General features: G+C 41.5%; 1 protein-coding gene across 1 annotated transcript; it reads left to right on the top strand.

The window, feature by feature from the left end:
• The first annotated feature begins 7183 nt into the window (after nucleotides 1-7183).
• Nucleotides 7184-8915, top strand: LOC142662370 (uncharacterized). Its single transcript, XM_075840597.1, has 2 exons — nucleotides 7184-7377; nucleotides 8264-8915. Exons 1-2 carry the CDS (start codon nucleotides 7328-7330, stop codon nucleotides 8913-8915), a joined length of 702 nt encoding a protein of 233 aa, XP_075696712.1. The 5' UTR covers nucleotides 7184-7327.
• Nucleotides 8916-15120: the final 6205 nt, after the last annotated feature.

Here is a 15120-nt window from a genome sequence, read left to right on the forward strand (position 1 = left end):
CCTTTACCATATTATTTGGAGATGCCCCCTTTATATTGACATTGTGGGATGATGTGTTTTAACTCCCCTCATCGCTTTTGGATATTAATATCAATAAAGATCTAGCTTTGGCTCTGCTATCTTTGGGAATAGAGGATCTTCCCACTAACTTTAGACGTCTCCATCTTGTAATGAGGTGATAGGGAAGATATCTAACCATTGTGTTTATGAATGTTTATTTTATCTCAGGAGTAATAGGTATGTTTTATTTTCTAATATTTTGAACCCATGGATACATAGTTTCGTTTTGTTGACTGTAGAGATTAAGTACCTATGATAGCTTAATTTCCATTTCCCTTTCTTTCCTCACCCTCTTTTGCCTACATTTCCTGTAGTACTTATACTTTTTATTTGTCATTTTAACGGATGCATATTTTTGGATGTTATGCTGTTCAGACCTTGTTCAATATGTAACACTTATATTGTAATATGTTATGTTGAAATTTCAATAAAAATTTATTGATGAAAAAAAATCATTGAACTCAAAATAAACAAATATATTTTATTGTTAAAGGAGCAATAAAACCTGTAGGAAGAGTAGATAATAACAGGTATGGTTCTAGCCAGGTGGGTTCTGGGATTATAGGAAACTTCTTTCAGAAGGATCTCCTGCCAAACCTAGCTTTACATTAGCCTGGGAAAAGGGTCTGGATCTCTCCTTCAGTAGGGAAATACCTCCTTTATTTTGAAACACATACTTGGCTACTCTACATGTCTTAAAATCCAGGTGAACTCTTTTAAAGTCATAACTAGATGGTATAGAACTTAATTTTATCCCATCCAACAAATGTGTTACGGAATCACTGGTTGCGCAACTCCCAAATAGCTACTGGAGATTTTCGGGAGTAGGCATGCAAATAAAACTACAACCCCAAATCCGTCACAACTCTGATCGACCGAATCTAAGGCTACTCTGAGGTAATCGCCAGAGACCACAACAAGGCGGGATGTTTTTTGCTGCACGGAATCCAGGCTGTTCTAACAGAGTTCAGTGTTGGATAAGGGTGTGCAAAGCAGGCTATACCTGGACAGGTAACCAGACAGCCAGGGGGTAAAACAGAAAGTTCAAAACAGAGCGAGTAGAAATCAGGTACAGCAGAGGTCAAAACCAGCAGATAATCAAAATCGGTAAACGACTCAATACGAAAATCATGAGGACACACATGTCCCAAAAAATTTACTTCCTGAACTCCAAAAATACATTTTTCAAGTTTTGCGTAAAGACAATTTTCACTCAGTACCTGAAGGACGGACCTTAAATGTTGAACATGAGAGGACCAATTGGAAGAAAACACAAGAATATCGTTCATATACATGACCACAAAACATCAAATAAAATTTCTGAAAATATCATTAACCAGGTTCCACTTAATCAAATCTGATTTTACCCAATCAATAACAGCATTATGTGTCTGCAACTATGGGATACCCAATATTACATTAGTAGGAACATTTTCTAGAATAAAGAAAGTAATTTGTTCAGTATGCAAAGTACCCACTTCCAAAGTAACAGGCTGTTGTCGCAATTCCGGTCAAAATATATATTAGACTGAAGGTTTAGGTAGGTGTGTTAAAAGACACATGTATTGGTACACCTGTTCACATCCAAATAATAATCCCAGTGGTTATTGTTAACAATATATCGGAGAGAAAAGATGATACAAGAGACCATGCTTTGTATGCTCAAAATCCTTCTCTGACGTTCATTCATGAAACGAGTACAATAATATCTTTCAAAGTAGGAGCATCTTGATTCCAGCCATTCATTTACAATGTTTACAATGTGATGTTAACTTGGATTTAATTTAGCCAATAGCATATAATGACAATATGTTTTGTCCTGAACCAATCATAGGCTTAGGAGGCGTTTTAATCATGAGTTCAGAATATACCATGTTATAGATGCTAGGAGTCAGACTGACCCCCTCCCTTATAATAAACAATATCATATCACTCTCCGAAGCTTCAATGTTGAGCGGCTCTTTATCACACAAAAATGGGAAAATATTTATCCTTATTCTCCATAGCAAGAGAGAGACTAAATATAAACATCTAGGTTCGGAACTAAAAAGACAATGCTCACAGATATATTAGCTTTAAAGTAACCAAGACTTATTAATCTCAAAATGGCTCCTTCAGGCCACAAGATGGATTCCAACTATCCAAAATGGACGCCACCATACAAGATGGAGTCTACGCAAAATGGAATCATTTAAACATTTTGAATCACTTTTACACAGGCGGAGTAGAGAACTTGGCTGACCCCTGGGCGAGAGCGGTATTATCAATAGCAGAGACTTTGACTGGGGTACTCAACTGAACAAGGGGGATAGCCAATCTCTTTGCAACCTGAAAATCCTTGAAATTAACCGCAGAACCACAATCTACCAAAGCTTGGCCAGAAATACAACCATTATTAAACCATACATTAACAGGCAAAATTATTTTTATTTAAAACAAATGGGGGAAAACCTGACTGCCCAGATGTCATTCCCGTGGACCATCTAGGCTCTGAAGTTTTCCGCAGCTGGACGTTCTGGACGCCTGGAACAGTTTAGAAGAGTATGACCAGTGTCCCCGCAGTATAAGCACAGCCCCTTGCATGTTTGAAAAAGGTCTCCATTCTTGAGAAGACATAGTGGAGCCCAACTGCATGGGCTCTTGTGCATCAGATGAAGGGAGATCAGCGCACGGAAGGGGGATGACCATTGCCGTTCTCTAATTTTTGCGGTCTCGTAATCGTCGGTCCAGATGCACAACAAGGGTCATAGTATCCTCTAGAGACAAGGGTGGAGGGTAATTTATAAGGAGATCTTTCAAGGTTTCTGAAATACCTCGCAAAATTGATCTCGCGAAATTGACATTGGAGTGCAGCATCATTCCATTGTGAAGAGATGGACCACCGTCTAAATTCCGAACAATAATCTTCGACAGGCCGCCGTCCCTGCTGGAGAGACAACAGATTGGTCTTAGCCACTGCAGTGATATCTGGTTTTCCATATATTAAACCCAAGGCCCAAAGAAGACCTCCACAGAAGAAAGTTCAGGAGCATCAGGTCTCAACGAAAAGGCCTGAGGATAGCGCTGCAAGAGGTAAATGATGATACCCACTTGCTGTCGCTCCATTTAAGAGGAGATAGGTCTTAGTCGAGAATATAAGTTACAACACTCCCGAAAATTGACAAAAGACTTACAATCACAAGAGAAACTATCAGGTAAATTCACTTTTGGTTCAACCGGAGTTGAGACTCGGATGACTGCTTGGGCCTGCGCTATTTCATGCCGCTGTATCCGTACAGCCAGACCTTGTACCAACTGAGTCAGATTATACATTTAATCCGCCAAGACTTGCATAGGTTCCATAGAAGAAAAATATTATAAATGGGCTTGTGAATATGTTATGGACTCACTGTTTGCGCAATTCCCAAAGAGCTGCTGGAGACTGTCGGGAGTAAGCGGGCAGATAAAACCGCAACCCCAAAACTGTCACAACTCTAATCGGCACAATCTATGGCTGCTCTGAGGTATTCGCCAGAGACCACCGCAAGGCGGGATGGTTTTTTCTGCACAGAACCCAGGTTGTTCTAATAGAGTTCAGTGTTGGATAAGGCGGTGCAATGCAGGTTAAACCTGAACAGGTAACCAGACAGCCAGAGGGTAAAAGAAAAAGTCTAAAACAGAACGAGTGGAAATCAGATACAGCAGAGATCAGAACCAGCTGGGAGCAGATAATAAAAATCAGTAAACAAGGGGTTAACGAGAGACAAGCCAAGGATCCGTTTCCAAGGAGTCCAGAAGTCTAGGGCACATGGTAAGTCAGAGATTGATCACAACACCTAAGAAAAAAGAAAATTCACAAACAAAGAAAGAGGGAGGAGGCTACCCCACCCTACACCTAATAGGAAGAAGACAGAGAAGTGGGATAGGCTCAGGAGGAAAACAGAACCGCCCAGAAGCTAGATCAGTAGTCATGGCGATCATAAAGACAAATACGCTTCCTAAAAAAATGTTGGAGATGCAACTCCCAAGTTGGTAAAATTTTCCACATCTGGTGAGTCTGCCCTTTGATTAAGCCCTTCTGGGACATAGTATCTGATACTATACGACAGGTTACATCTCTAGAGTTCCTCCTTAACGCTCCTCTTATCCTCCTCCCATCGAACATTTGCCGCCCCCAAATCTAATGACCTGGTTACTCACATGATCACAGTGGCCAAACTATTGATTCCACTGCATTGGAAGTCAGCAGATCCTCCCACTTTCAGCGAGTGGTTGGGAAAGATGGACTCTATATATAGGATTGAGGTGCTCTTGAGCTGGAAACTTAGGCAACATGCTGATTACCTGAATGTGTGGACACTAGGGCTAACCTTTCGACCTCTGCTACCCCCTCACCTCCTTAAACTGTCCCACATGCCCTCTTGTTGATGGCTCAAGTTGGAAGTTTGCTATATATTTTCAACTGATCTTTCCTAGATGCTCTCTTATATGATTTAACAGTTTCATATTGTGGTACGGGTACTATGTAAATAGTTATCATTGTTTATGTCCTAATGTTTTTCATCCTGAAATCTTTCTGCTTATGAGGAACTGCGGCCTGCGTGCCCCATGCTTCCTTTATGTCCTAATGCTCTTAGTATGGTTGTTTCTACCTTGTTTTCTATTTTAAATAAAAAGAAAGATTTGAAACAAAAAAAAGAGCAATGAAAAAATAAAAAGCAGAAAATTGTGTCTTTGTGAGTCTGTCAGGATGCAGATCTTTACAGTCCTAACAAGCTGAGAGGATGGAGTCTCCTTATCTATACTGCCATGCTACTGCATAGTAGTGCTGTACTCACAATTCTCTATGAGTGTAGTCTGGTAATGGGTTATGGGCAGTATGGCCGGGTACTCTGTGCGGTCTTATTAGAACCTTGGTGGCTTGCTGCTCCTTGTAGTCTGGGTGCAGATGGCATGGCTGGGTGGCTTAGCACCTAACTCTGACCGTCAGATACCTCAATGGGTATTGTCTTCTACGGGTCAAATCTGCAGACCTCCTGCTGGATGCTTGAATATGGAGGTTACGTGGTTTGTGCACGACTCTTAATATATTTGGTGAATTTTTACCTATCCGACAATAAGAAAATTATATAAAAAAAATATTCATAACATTTAACAACCAATTAGAACTCTTTGTATTATTTGAGTTTTTTTTTAAATTAATTACACCCCTGGATACATGATGCTTCTTTGCACTGAAGACTGAGCATTTCTATTTATATAAACCTCTATAGTGTACAATATAAAAGGAATTTCCAGTCTGTAATGATAGAAGAAGGTTCGAGCTGAAGCCCAGGAAGCTGTTTCACAGATGTATTTTAGTGGAACCTCCCTTAGTTCTGTGGTTTTTAACCATCTGGCAAGAGTGGCTTTACTGGTTGCCTGATCCTTTCTCACACCAAAGAACTGCAAATATAGTCCTACATAATTTTTTAATTTTTATATTTCACTAACAAAAAAACAAAACATTTATGGTAAATCACAGCTAATAACCGCTATTAAAACAGCAAAATCAGGAAATAAAAATCACGGAGATCACAGGTAATCCGAGGATAATTACAGCAATCTTGGGGGGGTTAAGGGTAATCTGGGGGGGATTAAGGGTAATCTGAGTGTGATTACATGTAATCTGTGAACACAGGCGAATATGTGATGTGTTTCATAGCATAACAGCACAAGATTTGAAGCAGTATCTCTTTCTCCTCTCACAAATCAACTACAGTGAGAGGACGGAGGGAAGAAGCACAAATCGTGCGCTGTATTTATAAAATATAGGACTATGGTCGCTGTGATAGGTATATCACAGTGACCATATGCTCAGGGATCAATTATAACGCTCCCTAAGGCCTCATGCACACGACCGTGTTTTTGCGTCCGCAATTCAACCGCAAATCCACGGGTTAATTGCGGACCCATTCATTTCTATGTGGCTATACCCACTATCCATGTTTTCACGGCTCTCCTCATGTCCGCACATCCGTGCCGCAGAAACTCCGGACATGTCTTATTATGGGCCGCAAATGCGGTGCGGACATGCCAATAGAAGTCAATGGGCCCGTGGAAATTGCGGATACACCGCCGTGTGTCATCCGCAGTTTGCGGATTTGCGGAAGTGTTGCTAGGCGACGACCGGGAATGACTTCTGTCGTCGTGAAGTCTGGAGACAGTGCATGAGAGCAGCAGAGAGCAGCAGAGAGCAGCAGAGAGCAGCATGGCTTCAATAAACGTTGAGAAACTAATCATCCTGGTCCAGCACAAGCCCTGTCTGTGGAATAAGCGGGTGGAAGAATATGCAGACAGGAATCTGAAAGATCTTGCCTGGCAGGAGGTCTGCAGTGAGGTGCATCTTACCGAGTGGGAGAAGGCAACTAAAGTGCAAAAGAAGCGCATGGGTAAGTTTCACACCTTGATGCGGTTTCTGAGTACTCCTGTCATGTCATAATGACATGCCTGACGTTTTGATTGTTGGCGGTTGGATCACTGAAACACCCACCAATCGCTGAAATGAAGCTGCAGAAGTGCACGTGAGATTGTGGGGGTCTCATGGCTCTGAACAGCACCGATCAAAACGTGACATGTCACTATGAGGGTATGTTCCCACACACTAATTACGGACGTAATTCGGGGGTGTTTGACCTCTATTACGCACGCTAAATACGCCGCAATAGCGTTGACAAACATCTGCCCAGTGAAAGCAATGGGCTGACGTTTGTGTGTTCAAGCGGCGTGTATATTTACGCGTCAATAGACGCCCGCGTCAAAGAAGTGACCTGTCACTTCTTGTGCCATAATTGGAGCCGTTATTCATGGGCTCCTATGAAAATCAATTACGTCCGTAATGGACGCGGCGTTAAAGCGCCAGCACATGCCTTTACGGCTGAAATTACGGGTGATGTTTTCTCCTGAAACCAGCAACGTCATTTCAGCCGTTACGGACGCTGTCGTGTGGGCACATGGAAAACGTGTCTGCTGTAGTTTCTGCAACGTCGGAATTACCTGTCAAATATGCAAATGTAGGTGCAGATTTGTTGCGTAAACAACAAAAAATTGCAGCATCATTTTCATATAATAAACAACATTTCCTAATATCTAGTAATGTACTCTTCTAAAATGTTGATCTGTGATTGGTTTATTTTATATCATAGTCGAAAACGTCAAAACACGCTGGAACACGTGCCGAGACCAATTAAAGCGTGAGATAAATGACAAGGGGAAGAGCGGAGACGGACGTCTGAAAAAAAAGCCATACATGTACACCAAACAACTTTCGTTTCTTCTTGATGTAATGCAGGTTGGCCCGTAAGTATTGCTTATATACTTTGATCATTGTAGTCTGCCCATGTAGCCAGTTGTGTAAGTACCGCTGTAGCAGCCGTAGCGACTGCTACGGGGACCGCGGCATGAGGGGACTCCACCATGTCCGGAGGCTCCGCTAGCAGCCGCTATGACGGCTACAGCGGGACGCAACTGAACACTACGGCTGAGCAGGGAGGTATCTCCCCGCTCTGACATTAAACAACAGACATGTATCCCCTAACCACTGAATAGGGGATACATGTGTGATCGCTGGCATTGACAGGGAGAACGGGGGACAGAAAGTACCCTGAACTTCTCCATCCCAAACCTCGTACTTTCGCCAGCTCCGTCAAAATGAATGGAGCCAAAGTCGTGCTTGTGCGCATACATAACCAGCGCTCCTTTCAATTTTTGGGAGATGTGCAGACGGCAGAACTTAAGGGGACTTTCAGTCCCCCCTTCACCCTATCGCTGCCAGCGATAAGGCATGTATTTGTAGGACACACTATAGGTGGCATTTGTCCGGGGGGCGGGGAGGGGGGCCTGTATGGCGTTAGCGGCATACAGCCCCCTCACTAGATAACGCCGTACAGTCCCCCTATAGATAACGCCATATAGTACCCCGGTAGATAATGCCATACAGTGTACAGTGTGGGGCTGTATGGCGTTATCTACAGGGGTGGGGGCAGCAAAAAAGGCACTATCTACAAGGGGGGGGGGTGACACCCAGTGGAGGGATGGCCCCAGTCAAAAGTTTGCTATGCGGCCCTGTCTTTCCTAGTTAGGGCTCTGCATGTAGTGATGCATACATAGTGTATTTGGCCAGCTGTAGACATGACGTTAAATTACTACAAAAATTCCCTAACATTATGTTTTCATTTTCAAACAGAACCAAGGATAATCTGGAGGAAGAAGAAGACTCTGATGAGACTCAAATTGAAGAGCCTGACGTAGCTTTGGGGACTGCTAGGTCCACTTCCACTCCTGTGACAGCGGAACCAACAACAGTGGATAATCCAGTCTGTGCCGCGGACGAAGAAATTATACCCCGAGGTAAACGTCGACGTTCTGCCAAAGGTCCAACACGTACAGAGCCAAGGCAGGAAGTCGACTTGCGTGTATTAGAGCACTTGGAGAAAAGAGCTACTGAAACTGAAGAGGGCACCTTCTGTCGCGCTCTCTCTAATATTCTTAAAAGAGTGCCAATTTCCAGACAGATAAGGTGCCAAACAGCACTAATGGAAGTCGTGGAAATATTTGCGACACATCCTGACCCACGTGCAATGCATCAGGCCATCGAGTTTCATAGACGGGGGTGTGATGCAAGCACCTTCAACTCTGTCCCTCCAGCACCTGCAGCAACCGCGCAAGGCATCCAGCATCCGTCATATGTAGACTCAATGCCGCTATTCAGTGACGATCGTTCAGTTTATGGCATGCCAGGACCTTCTCAGCAACAGTATGGGCACATGCAGCAGGGGGAGTCAGTTCCACGACCACATCATGAACCTGCACCTTCGCAATCCTTCTACAATTTATAATTTAGTTATATAACATAGTTTTGTTTATGTTTGTTGACACTATTTTATGCAAGAAATAAAATAAGTTTATAGTTAATTATGTGTTTGTCTTTATTATTATTGCAAACCATAATGAGGTATTGGTCTGCATTTCTGCCAAATGCAAATAATCGCTTTTTTTTTTTTTTTAATTAATAAAGAATTAAAAAAAAAAAAACAGAAATACATTAGCTCGCAACCCGCGTCAAGGGTCCTCATTCTCTTGCGAGTCCCTACTCTACTACTGCAACTTTAACTACTAACATTTGTAACATAAACCGGAAATACAACAGTCCCTCTCAAATTTTAATTTGGCAGACGAAGCACATCCCTTTGCCAAGGATCTGCTCCCTCAGGTGATACAAAATAGTCTGTATACAAATTACGGACTGCCAGTCCAGACACTCCAGGTCTTCCATGTGGTGTGTAGTCCAAAGGGATGTAATTAGTAGAGAAATGGTTCAGCTCTGCGTCCACTGCCGACTCATGAATCCTCAGAAAATTGTGGAGGACAACACACGCTTGTATAACCTTTGTCACATTTTCAGGATTCATCTGAATGGAGCTCTGGAACACACGCCACTTGCTGCTTAGAATTCCGAAGGCGCACTCCACATACCGTCTTGCACGTGTAAGGCGGTAGTTAAAAATGCGCCTCTGTTCATCTAAGCCACGCCTAGGGAATGGACGCATCAGGTGAGGGGACAGTCCGAAACCTTCATCACCCACAATGACAAAGGGTGCTGGTGGTCCTGTAGATCCTGGAAGCTGTCTAGGTTCCGGAAGGTCGAGCTGGTTAGATGCTAGACGTTCACCCATTCTGGAAGCCCTGAAGATGCCAGCATCCGCAGAGCTTCCATAGGCCCCAATATCGACAATTATAAACCGATAGTCACTGTCAGCCAAGGCCAACAGCACCACCGAGAAAAACTGCTTATAATTGAAATACTGAGACCCTGAGTGAGCAGGCTTTTTTACGCGGATGTGCTTACCATCTAGCGCACCAACACAGTTGGGAAACTGTGCTGATTGGAAGAAGCCATCGGCAATCCGAATCCAGTCCTCTGGCTTGGGCTTTGGCATAACTGCTGCTCGAAGTTGCTGCCAGATGACTTCGCAGGTAAGCTTGACAATCTTCGAAATAGTGGAGCACCCCAGCAGAAACTGGAAATGTAGCGATGCAAAGGAGTTGCCGGTAGCAAGAAATCTGTAAAAAAAAAAAAAAACATATATAACAAAATATGCACAGACAGGAAAAATATCTGCAACACGGTGGCAAGGCGGCAATATGAACAGGGGACAAGTATACTAATATTGTTTGCAGGGTAGAGACATGTCGTAGAAGGGGATTTAGGTTTTCTTACCTCAGAGTGACCATCAGGCGTTCCTCTGGAGAAATGCAACGTCTCATGGTGGTGTCCTGGAAGATCAGTCCAGGACGAAGGTCCGCCAGCAGACAGTCAAAAGTTTGCACGGACATACGGCAGTAGCTGAGGAACTTGTCCGGGTGCTGCCGCAGGTCTGAGTACAGCATGTTAAAATGCCCCTTCCTAAGCCGTTGTGAGATAATGGGGTGAACCCAATATCTCCTCCTCCTCCTCGGTTCTTCGGCCAGCATTGGTGGTTGCTGTCCAAATCGCCTGGAGAGGAGCCAGTGCAGGAGTACATCATCCACATCATCAGAAGACATGTTCGCAGTGAGTAAAACTGACAAAAACCACAGCTATATCAGCAGCGCAATCTCACTGAACTCGCACAAAGCAAAGATCAGGAAAAATGCAGCAGGAAATGGCTCCAGAGCGATCATGTGACCTTCTAAAGGGGGTTTGACCAAGCTTTTGGCATCCTGTTTAAAAGTCCTTTTTTTTTTTTTTTTTTTTCATCCGCATTTTTGCGGATTACATACGGATGAACTGCGGATTACATACGGATGAACTGCGGATGACATTCCACGGAACACGGTCCTGGAATTTGCGGACCAGAAAAACACCACGGTCGTGTGCATGAGGCCTTATAAGTTTCTATTAACAGGCAGACTCTCTGCCTTGCACTCACAGCACATGTGTGTGCCATTTTGTTTATGTCCGAGCAGGTGGGGGGCGACGGTCGGTGGCAGCGGGGGCCTAAAAATTAGTTTTTTTTATCTCCTATCACCAAACAGTCATGGTAAGAGGAGATAAAAAAAAAAACTCATATTCACTGCACACTGCATTGTAACCGTGATCGCCAGTATTCGTTGAATACCGGCAATCGCCGGTTTGAGGACTGCAATCAATGGTCCCCAGTCAGTGCTCCAAGCACTCAGCTCCGGTAGCTGAGAGAAGGGAGCTATCCCTCCCCCGGTGCCGCTAATTTATTCCAAAGCAAAGCCGTGAAAGGGCAATTGCATCGGAATAAAGCCCGTTAGTGGTAAAAGTACAACCTATTACAATATAGCGTTATTAAACCCGCTCAGTGATTGCCATAGAACACAAAAATTGTAAAACATTGAAATTGTTGTTTTTTGGTCACCTTAGCTCTAAGACAAATTTAATAAAAAGTTATGAAAATGTCACGTGTATCCCAAAATGATTCCAATAAAAACTACAGCTCGCCTCACAAAAAATAAGCCCACACATCGCTCAATCTACATAAAAATAAAAAAATGATGGCTCTCAGAATATGGCGACACAAAAACTTTTTTTAGCAAATAGTTTTTTTTTATAAAACGGTAAACCATAAAAAAAACATAAATTTGGTATCAGCGTAATCGTATCAACCCATAGAATAAGGTAAACATGTAGTTTTTACCGCCTCATGGATGCCGTATAAACAAAACCCCCCAAAAATTGTGTAATCACTGTTTTTTGCCCATTTCAATCAACAAATATTTTTTTTTCAGTTTACCGGTGCATTATGTGGTACATTAAATGGTGCCATGAAAAAATACTACTTGTCCCACAAAAAAAAAACCCTCATACGGCTATGTCGATTAAAAAATAAAAAAGATGGCTTTTGGAAGGAGGGCAGGAAAAAACTAAAATGAAAAAACGAAGATTGGCCGTGTCCTTAAGGAGTTAACGGGCCACAGATCTGCAGCTCCACTTAGGACCCCTATGGTTTCTGATTTCTAGACCCTTTACTGGCTATATTACATTGATGTGCCCACTGTTAGCTATTTTTTTTCCACCAGATTTTCTTGATCTACCCTGTGATTACTTTTTTCCCCTTTTAGTATTTGAGTTCTTGTGATGTGACTGGATCTGACTCTGTGCAGAATCTCCCAATCAACAAGCCTGCCGAGCTGCCATTCAAGTTCAGTCTGATGTGACAAAGAAAGTGACATCTCCATCCCAATATAGAAACGTCCTCTAAATATGAGTATGATGGAAAATTATTATTATTTCTGAGGTTAGTGGTAAACTGAGCAGAAAATAATTGTTGGTGCACTTTTATTTAAGGCTATGTAAACCTTTGAAAGGCAAAAAGACAATAATAATAAAAATGTGTATCAGTGTGTGTTGTGTAACTTTGTCTATACTTTTTATTAAAAATTATTTTAACTTTTTTTTAAATACAGTTGCTTTGTGTTCCTTGTACATAGCAGCAGTTTCTAGAGCTATTCACTGAATCCGTCAGTCCCTGGACCTGACGGGTTCAGTGTCAGCGGGTCCTGAGTGTCCCTAACATGATCCACCTGTAATCTATTACTTCTAAGTTCATGTGATTTTCCAGTTGTTAAGTATTTGCGCTCCCTCTTATCGCCCACTCCCCAATAAATAAGTTTGCCCAATTTGTATTTAGCTGTTACAATTGTTTAAAACCAGTTAAACATAGAATAATATACACGTCAATCTATCTTAGGAGTAATAAAATCAGTATACATACCCACTGCGAAAACTTGTCTAAGATTTTCAATGATAAATGTCAAGGAGTCATCTCCAAAGACCATGTCAGGTTTATCTGAAAAGTAATGCTCCAGACATTGTCTGGAATCAAATCCATGTACATGATAGAGCTTATGGGGACTGGACTCCATCATCTACTCTTGTATCACAGACGGGGTGACTACCTCTAGACCGGGACACAAGATCTTTATGTAATTACCAGGATTCAATTTACAAAGTGTGTTACTAAGAATAACTTATCACATGATGACTTATTATATTCATGAGCCGGTCATGGGAACTTGTGCTATAATAAATTCACATAGAGAAATAATGATCTTTAAATAAATTAATCTATCTTATTATTAAAGGAGCAATGAGAAAAATACAAAACAAAATATAAAATTGTCTCTTTATTAATTTCCTAACAAGCTGAAAGGATGTAATCTCCTTATCTATACTGCCATGCTACTGCATTGTAGTGCTATACTCACAATTCTCTATGAGTGTAGTCTGGTGATGGGTTATGGGCAGTATGACTGGGTACTCTGTGCAGTCTTATTAGAAACTTGGTGGCTTGGCGCTCCTTGTAGTCTGGGTGCAGATGGTGTGACTGGGCGGCTTAGCACCTAACGCTGACCGCCAGAAACTGCAATGTGTATTGTCTTCTATGGGTCAAATCTGCAGACCTCCTGCTGGATGCTTGAATATGGAGGTAAAGTGGTTTGTGCACAACTCTTAATATATTTGGTGCATTTTTACCTGTCTGACAGTCAGAAAACTATAAACAAGATAATATTTATAACATTTAACAACTAATTAACATAGATAAGAAATCCTATATACGCCTCATATTAATGTATACACAATACAATAAGTCTTCCAGACATATGTTAGTCCAAAAATATTGTTCCACAATTGGAATACCCTCCCAAAGATACCCATACAAGTACATACAAATTAAAACATACTTAAAAGCGAATAGAGACCGAGATAATCAATTCACCACCATGTCCCATATGTTATAATGATGCATAGTATACAACAAGTAAATAGCAACACCAATCACGGGAAGAGTATAAAGTCTCCAAGCTGATATCACATCATATAGTATCAGTCTCCACACTATCTGGGTGAAAATCTATCTAAATAGTTGTACTGACCACCATACATAAATACTCAGCATAGTTGCATATCAATTACCTGTGGCTGACATGATGGCTATTGATGGTCTCAGAAGAAACACCTCGACACGTGTTTCGCACCCTTCGTCCCATAACATATTGGACATGGTGGTGAATTGATTATCTCGGTCTCTGTTCGCTTTTAAGTATGTTTTAATTTGTATGTACTTGTATGGGTATCTTTGAGAGGGTATTCCAATTGTGGAACAATAAAATGTATATTTTTGGACTAACATATGTCTGGAAGACTTATTGTATTGTGTATACATTAATATGAGGCGTATATAGGATTTCTTAATTATAGATTATGTCTTATGATTACTATGCTGCCCAAGGTGTATTATAGGTGCTAATTAACATAGATCTCTTTGTATTCTTTGAGGTATTAATATTAAATATGCCCCCTGGATACATGACGCAACTTTATACAGAAGACTAAGCTATTCTACTGTTATATGCATCTTTATTGTACAAAATAAAATTAATACCCGGCACTCCGAACAAAAAAAATATATAAAGACTATCATTCAAAAACACCAAAATATAAATAAAATATATATAAATAAATATATATATATATATATATATATATATATATATATATATATATACATATTCTATCTGTATATACGTACTCTATCTGTAATGGAGTGGCCAGCGCAGTCACCAGATATCAACACCATAGAGCTATTGTGGGAGCAGCTTGACCGTATGGTACTCAAGAAGTGCCCATCAAGCCAATCCAACTTGCGGGAGGGGCTTCTGGAAGCATGGGGTGAAATTTCTCATGTATATATACACTACCGTTCAAAAGTTTGGGGTCACCCAGACAATTTTGTGTTTTCCATGAAAACTCACACTTATATTTATCAAATGAGTTGCAAAATGACTAGAAAATATAGTCAAGACATTGACAAGGTTAGAAATAATGATTTTTATTTGAAATAATAATTTTCTCCTTCAAACTTTGCTTTCGTCAAAGAATGCTCCATTTGCAGCAATTACAGCATTGCAGACCTTTGGCATTCTAGCTGTTAATTTGCTCAGGTAATCGGGAGAAATGTCACCCCATGCTTCCAGAAGCCCCTCCCACAAACTGGATTGGCTTGATGGGCACTTCTTGCGTACCATACGGTC

This window comes from Rhinoderma darwinii, chromosome 10 (assembly GCF_050947455.1).
Source record: "Rhinoderma darwinii isolate aRhiDar2 chromosome 10, aRhiDar2.hap1, whole genome shotgun sequence".
Taxonomy (NCBI): domain Eukaryota; kingdom Metazoa; phylum Chordata; class Amphibia; order Anura; family Rhinodermatidae; genus Rhinoderma; species Rhinoderma darwinii.

Coding starts and splice junctions, on each gene's coding strand:
- LOC142662370 (XM_075840597.1), top strand. CDS start 7,328: ATGTACACCAAACAACTTTCGTTTCTTCTTGATGTAATGCAGGTTGGC. Junction 7,378..8,263: donor GATGTAATGCAGGTTGGCCC/GTAAGTATTGCT, acceptor ATTTTCAAACAG/AACCAAGGATAATCTGGAGG.